The 12,865-nt window shown below is 42.8% G+C and overlaps 1 protein-coding gene across 1 annotated transcript in view; it reads right to left on the reverse strand.

The window, feature by feature from the left end:
* Window positions 1–12,865, reverse strand: part of wdr36 (WD repeat domain 36) — a 103,935-nt gene that overhangs the window by 74,338 nt on the left and 16,732 nt on the right. The window contains exons 5-6 of the mRNA XM_078214675.1: window positions 6,790–6,922; window positions 3,425–3,479 (exon numbers count right to left, since the gene is read on the reverse strand). Coding sequence (XP_078070801.1) covers window positions 3,425–3,479; window positions 6,790–6,922 — 188 coding nt within the window. The remainder of the gene's footprint in view (window positions 1–3,424; window positions 3,480–6,789; window positions 6,923–12,865) is intronic.

The following is a 12,865-nucleotide window of genomic DNA, read 5'->3' on the forward strand; positions in this document are numbered from 1 at the left end:
GAGATATTGTGAGCCTAGTCAAAGAGAAAAAGGAAGCATTTGCCAAAGCTAGGAGGCTGGGAACACACGAAGCAAGTGTGGAATACAAGGAAAGTAGAAAGAAACTTAAGCAAGGAGTAAGGAGGACTAAAAGGGGTAATGAAAAAGCACTGGCCAGCAGGATTAAGGAAAATCCCAAGGCTTTTTATACATATATAAAGAGCAAGAGGGTAGCCAGGGAAAGGGCTGGCCCACTCAAGGACAAGGGAGGGAATCTATGCGTGGAGCCAGAGGAAATGGGCGAAGTATTAAATGAGTACTTTGCATCAGTATTCACCAAAGAGAAGGACTTGGTGGATAATGAGTCTGGGAAAGGATGTGTAGATAGTTTGAGTCATGTTGAGATCAAAAAGGAGGTGGTATTGGGGTTCTTGAGAAACATTAAGGTAGACAAGTCCCCAGGGATGGGATATACCCCAGGATACTGAGAAAGGCAAGGGAGAAAATTGCTGGGGCCTTGAGAGAAATCTTTGTATCCTCACTGGCTACAGGGGAGGTCCCAGAGGATTGGAGAATAGCCAGCGTTGTTCCTTTGTTTAAGAAGGGTAGCAAGAATAATCCAGGTAATTACAGGCCAGTGAGCCTTACATCAGTGGTAGGAAAATTATTGGAGAGGATTCATTCCCACTTGAAAATAAGTGGACGTATTAGTGAGAGGCAACATGGTTTTGTGAAGGGGAGGTCGTGTCTCACGAACTTGATCGAGTTTTTCGAGGAAGTGACGAAGATGATTGATGAGGGTAGGGCAGTGGATGTTGTCTACATGGACTTCAGTAAGGCCTTTGACAAGGTCCCTCATGGCAGACTGGTGCAGAAGGTGAAGTCGCATGGGATCAGAGGTGAGTTAGCAAGGTGGATACAAAACTGGCTCGGTCAAAGTCGTCATGATATGGAGATGCCGGCGTTGGACTGGGGTAAACGCAGTAAGAACTCTAACAACACCAGGTTAAAGTCCAACAGGTTTATTTGGTAGCAAAAGCCACTAGCTTTCGGAACAGGCTGTTCCTTCGTCAGGTGGGTGGGAGTTCTGATCACAAACAGGGCACAAAGACACAAACTCAATTTACATAAATAATGATTGGAATGTGAGTCAAATCCCAAGACTTGGAAGTTTGGAACTCGTTGCCGGGGAGGAAGCGGATGCGGTAGTGACTTTTAAGGGGCGTCTTGACAAGTACATGAATAGGATGGGAATAGAGGGATATGGTCTCCGAAAGGATAGGGGGTTTTAGTTAAGTCAGGCAGTGTGGTCAGTGCAGGCTTGGAGGGCCGAAGGGCCTGTATCTGTGCTGTAATTTTCTTTGTTCTTTGATGCTACCGGGACTTGGTTTGAGTTATAAAAAGGGGCTGGATAGACTGGAACTTTTTTCCCTGGAGCTTAGGAGACTTAGGGGCGATCTTATAGAGATCTATAAATTAATAAGGGGCATAGATAACGTAGATAGACAACATATTTTCCCAAAGGTAGTGGAGTCTAAAACTAGAGGACATAGGTTTAAGGTGAGAGGGGAGAGATACAAAGGGTTCAGAGGGGCAATTATTTTCACTCAGAGGGTGGTGAGTGTCTGGAATGAGCTGCTAAAGGCAGTAGTAGAGGTGGGTGCAAGTTTGTCTTTTAAAAGGCATTTAGACAGTTACATGGGTAAGATGGGTATAGAGGGATATGGGTCAAATGCAGACAATTAGGACTAGCTTAGTGATAAAAACTGGGCGGCATGGACAGGTTGGGCTGAAGGGCCTGTTCCCATGCTGTAAACCGCTATGACTCTTCCCACTCTCTCAAGTTCAGAGCCATTTCTTTCATACAAAGGAACTCTGCCTCTTTACATCACAAGGACACTTGGGGGGGGGAGGGGGGTAAAGAAATCAAAAAGTGAACTCTCTATTTTTCCCTTTTATCACCGAATCTTAATTTGGCTAAAAATTAATATCCTCTATAACTTGTAATTTTTGCATATTTGTATGCCTGTGTGTGCGTGTTGTGAAGGTCAGGACACAAGTTTACCTTTTTAAACATCTTTACCTGAGTGGATTGTTAGCACAATAAAAATTAACCCCTTTGTGTTGAAACTCAAGAAAGCCTGTCAGACTGAGTTCTTTGCAATCAGCATGCAAGTGATTATGTGCAGACATCCTTAAAAATTACAAAGAAACTCCTGAGCAAACAAGGAGTGGGTAAGAAAGGCCAATTCCCAACACATATCGTCACTAATTGCAACAAAATTGATATGTTTTTTTTAAAATGGGATGTTCAGCTTTGTTCAATAGTGCCACTGAGAACAAAATCAAGAAGTTATGCTAAACGCTTATAAGTCACTAGTTAGATGTCAACTGAAGTATTATGTCCGATTATGGGGTATCACACTTTAGGATAAGATGTCATGGCCCTGGGGAGGGAGCAAAGGAGATTCACTCGATCAATACCAGAGACGAGGCACATCAGAAATGTGGAGAGACTAGAGAAGCTGAAATTATTCGCTTTAAAGCGGAGCAGTTTAAAGGGAGGTTTAATAGTGGTGTTCAACATTATTGGGGCGGCACGGTAGCACAGTGGTTAGCACTGCTGCTTCACAGCTCCAGGGTCCCGGGTTCGATTCCCGGCTCGGGTCACTGTCTGTGTGGAGTTTGCACATTCTCCTCGTGTCTGCGTGGGTTTCCTCCGGGTGCTCCGGTTTCCTCCCACAGTCCAAAGATGTGCGGGTTAGGTTGATTGGCCAGGTTAAAAATTGCCCCTTAGAGTCCTGAGATGCGTAGGTTAGAGGGATTAGCAAGTAAAATATGTGGGGGTAGGGCCTGGGTGGGATTGTGGTCGGTGCAGACTCGATGGGCCGAATGGCCTCCTTCCGCACTGTAGGGTTTCTATGATTTCTATGATTATGAAGCATTTTAGATAAAGCACGTAAGAATTTGTTTCTACTGTGAGAGGAATCAATAACCAAAAGAAATATTTAAGATAATGGGCAAAAGAAACAACAGGGAAATAAGAATTTTACAAACAGCAAGTTGTTATATGATTTGCATTGTACTACCTGAAAGGGTAACAGAAGCAGATTCAATAATACCTTTCAAAAGGAAATTGGATAAATGCTTGAAAAGGTAAAATGTGCATGGCTAGTAGGGAAGTGATTGAATTGATTGAAAAAGCTATTCAAAGAGCTGGAATGTGCATATAGTGATAAATGGTCACTACCTGTGCTGTCTGTTTCTCGGAGAGATTCTGAAATTTATAGTGCCAGCATTCATAGTATTTTTGAAAAGATTGCAACGAGTCACTTAAATGCTATGAAACATTAATGAAGGAGTCCAATGGTTTTAATGGAACGGGAGACTGTAATGCTATAACATTTAAACTGACCAGAACACATTAGAACAAAATACCACTGACCTGTTGAAGCACAGATACTCCTGAGCCCCAACCTTGAAAGGTATATACAAGTTTGCTGGAACAGGGGAAAAAAAGGGAAAAAAATCACATTGGAGAGATACAAAGTCAATGATAACTGTTGAATTCTCAACAGCATGGTTCAGTTAAGGAAATCCCTCAGTTACATTTTTGAGAAATTACTTGCTATTACTATCAAGTGTAATTAAAAATTACAGTAATTCTCATATAATCATTATCTATCTATTAAATGGAATGAATATGACAAAACAATTCCACAAAAAGATTTCCTCTATTGGAGGAAAAATCAAAAAATATTTTGGGAAACCATTTCAATAGATTACGCAAAGTAGCTATTTGTAAAGTTGAATAAAAGTTATGTACAGTAAAAATGTGCGTTATCTGGCATGCTCTAGCAATTGGAATTGCTGTGTTGGGTCTGTTTTTTGACTGGGGACGCCTCTCATTCTTCAGAAGCAGGTGTTAACACTTGCTGCTGAATGATTATGTTCACCATTTCCCATTAGTTCCATTCTCGCACAACCGCTAATAATTATGAAACTCACAGGCAGTTATCATCAATGATCCGCCCTCACTCTGGTCTCAGCTCATGTTCCTGCAGCACTATTCACCAGATTCATGCACTCCTGCGCCTCTTGAGAGAGCTCAACATCACCATGCAATCTCCCAACCACTCACTGAATATTTGGGGCTTTTTGATGGGAAGAAAATTAACCGGCAGTTTTGGTTGGCTGGCACCTCCTGTTTCTGGAACATGCCATAAATTTTACTACATTTGAAAAAGTTTTGTAAGTGACAGAGTAAAGTAAATTTGGTCTGATATAACATTTGTTATCACATACTTCTGGCCTTACAGCATCTTTTCCTTAGAAAAGGTTGCTTTCATAAAGCTGATACAGAGAATGATCACAGCATGGGAGGCAGCAATCCAACCCATGGAGCCTTCACCAGTTTGCTGCAAGAGCAATTCAGCTCATCCCTGCTCTTTCCCCATGACACTGCAGATTTTCTTTCAGATACTTATCCAATTCCCTTTTGAGTGCTACGAATTAATCTGCCTCTACCACTCTTTCAGTCAATGCATTCCAAATGATTAATACTGGCGATGTAAAAAGATTTTCCTCATGTCGCCTTTGTTCTTTTGGCAATCACTTTAATCTATGTCCTCTGGTTCACAACCTTAGAGGAACACGTTCACTTTAGACCAATCATGATGTTGAACACCTCTTGTCAAACATAGAAACTAGAAGCAAGAGTAGGCCATTCAGCTCTTTGAGCCTGCTCCACCATTCATTTTGATCATGGCTGATCATCGAATTCAATATCTGATTCCCCCCTTCCTCCATATCCCTTGATCCCTTTAACCCCAAGAGCTATATCTATAGACCAATCATGATGTTGAACACCTCTTGTCAAACATAGAAACTAGAAGCAAGAGTAGGCCATTCAGCTCTTTGAGCCTGCTCCACCATTCATTTTGATCATGGCTGATCATCGAATTCAATATCTGATTCCCCCCTTCCTCCATATCCCTTGATCCCTTTAACCCCAAGAGCTATATCTAATTTCTTCTTGAAACCAGGCAACGTTTTGACCTCAACTACATTCAGTGGTAATGAATTTCACACATTCACCACCCACTGGGTGAAGAAATTTCTCCTCCCCTCAGTTCTAAAAGGTTTACCCCTTATCCTCAAACTATGACCCCTAGTTCTGGACTCCCCCACCATTGGGAACATTCTTTCTGAATCTACCCTGTCTAACCCTGTTAGAATTTTATAAGTTTCTATGAGATTCCCCCCTCACTCTAAACTCCAGTGAATATAATCCTAACCAGCTTAATCTCTCTTCATATGAAAGACCTGCCATCCCAGGAATCAGCCTGGCAAACCTTCGCTGTACTCCCTCTGTAGCAAGGACATCCTTCCTCAGATAAGGACACCAAAACTGCACACAATACTCCAGGTGTGGCCTCGCCAACACCCTATACAATTGCAGCAAAACATCCCTATCCTCAAATCCTCTCACTATGATGAGAATGTGTATACGGTAGATTGAGAAGAGGAAAGGGTTAAAATTGGGATGCGTAACTAGGAATCAGTTGAGGGATAAACTGGTTTTGGAAAGGGCCTGAGACGAGGGCAACAAGGCTCACCGAAACTAATGATCACGTTAAAGCAACTGCTAATAGGTAATTGTGGTTCTGGCTTCGGAGGGCAGGACCTCATCGATTGGCCTTTTGTTCTTGAAAGTAATCTAATCAGAAACTTTAATAGCCATGTCCTTACGTGGCTATCGCCTTTTGTTCTTGAAAGTAATCTAGTCAAAATGTAACAATACAGCTATGCCCTTATTGGCTAACAGAAGTATGTGGATGTATCTCCGTCGTGTATAACTGAAACTGTTTTGTAAGTCAGACAGAGACTCACGAACCCATGCTTGATGCGCATGGTCTAGCGATCTCTCCTCCGATGCAATAAAGAAGGTTTGCGGAGAAACCTGTGTCTCATCAGTTTTTGATCCGACTTCCGAAAGCGAATTCCACATGAAGGTTAACATACTATTTGCTTTCTTTACTGCCTGCTGTACCTGCATGCTTACTTTCAGCGACTGTTACAAGAGGACTCCAAGGCCTCGTTGAGTATTCACCTCTCTCAATTTACACCCATTCAAATAATAATCTGTCTTCCTAGTATTGGTACGAAAATTGATAACCTCACATTTATCCACATTATACAGCATCTGCCATGCAGATACCCATACACATAGCCTATCCAAATCACACTGAAGCATCTCTGCATCCTCCTCACCACTCACCTTCCCACCCAACTTTGTATCATCTAATCTGGAAATAATACATTTGGCTCCCTCTTCCAAATCATTAATATATAATCTGAACAATTGGAGTCCTAGCACATCCCTCTGGAATGCCACTAGTCACTGACTGCCAATCCGAAAAAGACCCATTTATGCCAACTCTTTGCTTCCTTTCTGCTAATCAGCTTTCTATCCATCTCAAGACATAACCTGCAATCCCATATCCACTCAACCAGGAAAGAGCTGAAGTCAACACAATAAAATGCAAATCTTGTGCCGAAGCAATGTAGAATTCCACCTCGGCCTTAAATAAAACAGGACATAATGCAATATATTGGAGCTACAGTAAAATATCAAATTTCATTGGCCTTCATCATTAATAAAGGTAAAACGGTTGGATTTTTTTGTAGGTTTTAAATGGATTTTAGTTTTATCAGAGTTATGTGAAAATTAATTATGGGAGCAACAGCTTTGTAGAAACCTTAACACTTTAAAATTTTACAAAAAACTGTTAAAGAAACTGAACTGACTTGGACTTGATATTCCATAGCTGAAGACTCCCTTGCTGGCTGCCAAGAAGAATTTTGTTGATATAGGTGCTTGGGTGCAAAAGGGCAGAAACGGTAAACACGATTTTATCAAAGTTCAGTTGAAGATATTCCTCTGTAAATAAGACAGAAGCAACAAATAACTTATTAAATGTACATTCTTTTCAACAATTACTGATATTTTTACAATGGTAAATGTACTTTATGGAAAAATATATTTCAAAGACTATAGAGGTATCTACATTTTCTTGCCAAACCCATCATATTGAATCTAGAACTTAAGTTACCATTACATCATAAAATTAGCATATTTAAAAAGAACAATAAATGTGATATCATTATGTTATACCTGCTGTGCATTCCATACATATCTTATGGTGTGTTGTAAGATGTTAAATGCACAGAACCTTTTAGGTGAAAATTGAAACACTGAATTCCGTGTGGCTCTGACGTTAAAAACGACACATGAAATAGTACATCAAGAAGGTCCTAGGTTCAAACATTCACAGGCATAAATCCAATTATCACCATCTGATGCAGCAGTAGGACAAGATAACTGCTGTCAATGCTCTTTGATTATGGGTGGGGACAAGGAGAAAAATCAACCAGTACCCTCACTTACAATTACTATCCAGTATGGCTTAATCACGATATTCCTTAGTAGAATAATGAACTAATATCCTTGACAACACAAAGAAAGTCCATCTGGATGAGGTTTCTGAAGGCTAAATGGCATGGAATCCAAAATGAGTCGCAAATTTCAGACATGAGTTTAAAATTAAATAATGGAAAAGCACTAAAAACATAAACTAATAAATAGTGTACATCATAATGATGAAGGGGGGGGGGGGAGCACAAGGTGCAAAACATTGGGGCCCAGGGAGCTCATTGTCATAAATGGAGTTCTTATCATTGTCCAGACTGAGCAACCAGAGTGTCAGAGCTGAAAGACCAGCTTTACATTGATCTCCAAGCTAGCTGAATTACTTAAAAGGGAAACGTTAAATAGGAGGGCAAGAGGACTAAAATTAACACGGAATTAATTTATTTAACAGCATATTACTAATGTATTCACCTGCGTGAACTATACGCACTGCAGTGAGTTGTCACTGAGATCCTGGAGAGGAGGTGAAAGGTTATGGTAATAGCATTGCCTCAGTCTAGCCCAGCACTATCTTTCAGAATCAACCACAATGTAGAATATTGGCAAACAATGTAAATCTTAAAAAATAGGCTAATTAAAGAGATTGGTGGAGGATAATTCATGTTTGCAATGAAGAATTTAATTCCTACTTGTCAGTAACCAAAGGCGAATTTGTCAAAATTCAACAACACATAATTAGTTACCAAATGTCAATTTCATTTGTATTTGCTCCATATAAATTCCAGTCCCACACTGAAGTAATCAATGTTCCTTGTACAAACTATAAAATAGATCATATAAAAATTAAAAGTTTTTTTGTTGATGAACATTCAGATTGCATCTCCTTTTATTTTGTGTGCTGTAACAACCTCCCAAATCCAGCGATGACGTATCTGCATGCAGTGTTACTTTAAGGCTCCGTGGCTGAGCTGAAGGGCCGGACATTCATAGATTTGGGAAGACTCCATGGAGGTGCAAAAATGGTGACAGAGACCAGATCCTGGGGGTATCCAAACTCATTCCTGGCACCCTCAATGTTCACCAGTGCAGGTTAAGCATAGAATCATTACAGTGCAGAAGGAGGCCATTCAGTCCATTGAGTCTGCACCAACTCCCCCCCCCCCCCCCCCCCCCCCCCCCCCACCGTAACCCCACACATTTATCCCACTAATCTACAATAAATGGCAAATAACATGACCAATCCACCTACTTTGCACATCTTTGGACTTTGGGAGGAAATCAGAGCACCCGGAGGAAATGCACACAGACATGGGGAGAAGGTACAAACTCCACACAGACAGTCACCCAAGGCCATAATTGAACCCAGGTCCCTGGCGCTGTGAGGCAGCAGTACTAACAACTGTGCCATGTAGGTTGCCAGCCCACACCCTGTACACCTGGCCTGGCTGGCTCCACTTTGGGGATAGGTGTATCTGAGTCCTCTTCAATTTTCATGGGGTTGGGTCAGCTAAGGACTCATGTCTCATGGGGTACCTCAGATATTTAGATGAGGGAATCTTTTGAAACTCAAGTTTATCCAATGCCACATTATGCCCCTCCACTCATCCCCTATGGCCCGTCATATCTTCCGTGCCAAGCTATGGCACTTCCACACCCATTCACCCACTATACACGCTGTATAAAAGCAACCTATAGTGGCAATAAAATGTATTTTAAAAAGTAATTTATTCGTCACTTTCCACTTTCTCCTTTTAATACTTGGCAATAAAAGTGGCAATCATCCAAATCATTTAATGTACCCGTGGAAACTGCACTTAAAACCTCTACCTTGTACAAATAAATATTGTTCAATTGACAGAATAGATCATAGAGCCAGAGATGTTAATCCGAAAGCATCCTTTCTAGTTGTATCACAGTCTGGTATGGCTCCTGCTCTGACCAAGTCCACAAGAAACTACAAAGCGTTGTGAACATAGCCCAGTGCATCACGCAAACAAGCCTCCCATCCAGTGACACTGTCTACACTTCCCACTGCCTCGGAAAAGCATATTCTCTTCCACTTTCTTCAGTCTGGAAAAGGATACAAAAATCTGAAGTCGTGTACCAACCAACTCAAGAACAGCTTCTTCCCTGCTGCCATCAGACTTTTGAATTGACCTACCTTATATCAAGTTGATCTTTCCCTACATCCTAACTATGACTGTAACACTACATTCTGCACCCTCTCCCTTATGTACTTTATGAATGGTATAGTTTGTCTTATTGCACAAGAAACAATACTTTTCATTCTATGCCAATACATGCGACAATAATAAATCAAATCAAATGTTTTCCCCGGGGCTTAGCTATTTCAACAATCTAATGGATCTCTGGGCTCTCAGCCAAGCCTCATTGCACATTTTTGGCTGAGAGCCTAGACATCCAATCGTGTTGAAACAGCTGCACCCCTACAAACAGCAACAAAGTATTGTGGAGGGAAGATTGTGGAGGGAATCTTACCAAGAAATGGCAGAGTGAGAAGCATACCTGTTTTCTCTCTAGATCTTACAAGTAGCCACGTTTAAAAAGCACCTCGATCATAACAGGAAGAAACCCCCAGCCCACCACAGAGATCTCAGGGGCTCCCCTCCCCTGGTAGGTGTGGGAAAGAAGTGCCCACACCTCTCTCCCACACTCCCCCTCTTCATCAGCTCACCCCACCAGTCGGAGCTGGCACTCCCCCCCCCCCCCCCCCCCCCCCCCCCGGCAAAGTGAGCCGGAATCCTTGCTCCTCCATCTTCTCCCGGCCCGCAACCAAACCTGCATGAAAAACCAGGCCTGTGACACCACAGCTGGTTCTGCTGTGGGACAGGGTCGGGCAAAGAGCAAGCCAGCAGTAGTAATAGGGGACTCGCTAGTTAGAGGCACAGACAGGCATTCCTGTGGCCGCAATCGAGACTCCAGAATGGTGTTGCCTCCCTGGTGCCAGGGTTAAGGACGTCTCTGAGCGATTGCAGGACATTCTTAAGGGGGAGGGTGAGCAGCCAGAGGTCGCTGTACATATTGGTACCAATGGCATAGATAGGAAATGGGATGAGGTCCTGAAATGTGAACATAGAGTTAGGCAGAAGGCTAAAGTGCAGGAACTCGAAGATAGTAATTTCAGGACTACTACCGCTGCCACGTGCTAGTGAAAGTATGAATAGGAGGATTAGGCAGATGAATGCCTGGCTTCAGAGCTGGTGCAGGGGGCAGGGATTTAGATTTTTGGATCATTGGGATCTTTTCTGGGGAAGGGGTGACCTGTTCAAGAGGGATGGGTTACACCTGAACTGGAGGGGGACTGACATCCTGGCAGCGAAATTTGCTAGAGCCACTCGGGAGGGTTTAAACTAGTTTGGCAGGGGGGTGGGATCCAAAGCAGTAGGGAGACAGAAGAGAAGTTAAAGAGAGCACATAAGTAGTAAAGGCAGTGTCAGTAACCTAGTACCAGACAGATCAGGCAAAAGCAAGACAGAGAGCAAGGGAAGACCAGATTAAACTGCATATATTTCAATGCAAGAGGCCTGACGGGCAAGGCCACACTCAGGGCATGGATGGGTACATGGGACTGGGATATTATAGTAATTACTGAAACATGGCTAAGGGAGGGACAGGACTGGCAACTCAATGTCCCAGGGTACAAATGCGAGAGGAAAGATAGAACAGGAGGTAAGAGAGGAGGGGGAGTTGCACTTTTGATTAGGGAAAGCATCACGGCTGTACTGAGAGTGGATATATCCGAGGGTTCGGCCACTGAGTCTATATGGGTAGAATTGAGAAATAAGGAGGGGGAAATCACTTTGATAGGGTTGGACTGTAGGCCCCCAAATCGTTGGCGGGAAATTGAGGAGCAAATATGTAAGGAGATTACAGATAACTCCAAGAAAAATAGGGTGGTAACATTCGGAGATTTTAACTTTCCCAACATTGACTAGGACAGCCATAGTATTAGAGGGTTGGATGGAGAGAAATTTGTTGAGTGTATTCAGGAGGAATTTCTCATTCTGTATGTGGATGGCCCGACTAGAAAGGGAGTAAAACTTGACCTCCTCTTGGGAAATAAGGAAAGGCAGGTGACAGAAGTGTTAGTGAGGGATCACTTTGGGACCAGTGACCATAACTCTATTGGTTTTAAGATAGCTATGGAGAATGATAGGTCTGGCCCAAAAGTTAAAATTCTAAATTGGAGCAAGGCCAATTTTGATGGTATCAGGCAGAAACTTTCAAAAGTTAATTGGAGGAGTCTGTGGGAAGGCAAAGGGATATCTGATAAGTGGCACGCTTTCAAAAGTGTGTTAACTAGGGTTCAGAGTAAGTACATTCCTCTTAGAGTGAAGGACAAGGCTGGCAGAAGTAGGGAAACCTGGATGACTTGGGATATTGAGGCCCTGGTCAAGAAGAAGAAAGAGACACATGACATAGAAATCATAGAAACCCTACAGTGCAGAAGGAGGCCATTCGGCCCATCGAGTCTGCACCGACCACAATCCCACCCAGGCCCTACCCCCACATATTTTACCCACTAATCCCTCTAACCTACACATCCCAGGACACTAAGGGGCAATTTTTTAACCTGCCAAGACATGCATAGGCAGCTGGGGTCAAGTGAATCCCTTGAAGAGTGTAGAGGGGTGTAGGAGTAGAGTTAAGAGAGAAATCAGGAGGGCTAAAAGGGGACACGAGATTTTGGCAGATAAGGCAAAGGAGAATCCAAAGAGCTTCTACAAATACATAAAGGACAAAAGAGTAACAAGGGAGAGAGTAGGGCTGAGGATCAACAAGGTCATCTATGTGCAGATCCACAAGAGATGGGTGAGATCCTAAATGAATATTTCTCATCAGTATTTACTGTTGGGAAAAGCATGGATGTTAGGGAACTTGTGGAAATAAATAGTGGTGTCTTGAGGAGTGTACATATTACAGAGAAGGAGGTGCTGAAAGTCTTAAAACGCATCAAGGTAGATAAATCCCCGGGACCTGATGAAGGGTATCCCAGGACACTGTGGGAGGCTAGGGAGGAAATTGCGGGTCCCCTAGCCAAGATATTTGAATCATCGATAGTCACGGGTGAGGTGCCTGAAGATTGGAGAGTGACAAATGTTGTGCCTTTGTTTAAAAAGGGCTGCAGGGAAAAGCCTGGGAACTGCAGGCCAGTGAGCCTCACACCTGTAGTGGGTAAATTGTTGGAAGGTATTTTGAGAGACAGGATCTACAGGCATTTAGAGACGCTGATTAGGGACAGCCAGCGTAGCTTTGGGAGTGGAAAGTCATGTCTCACAAATTTGATTGAGTTTTTTCGAATGGTAACCAAGAAGGTAGATGAGGGCAGTGCAGTTGATGTTGTCTACATGGACTTTAGCAAGGCCTTTGACAAGGTACCACATGGTAGGTTGTTGCATAAGGTTAAATCTCACGGGATCCGGGGGAGGTATC

Source organism: Mustelus asterias, chromosome 6, assembly GCF_964213995.1.
Source record: "Mustelus asterias chromosome 6, sMusAst1.hap1.1, whole genome shotgun sequence".
NCBI classification, from domain to species: Eukaryota; Metazoa; Chordata; class Chondrichthyes; order Carcharhiniformes; family Triakidae; genus Mustelus; species Mustelus asterias.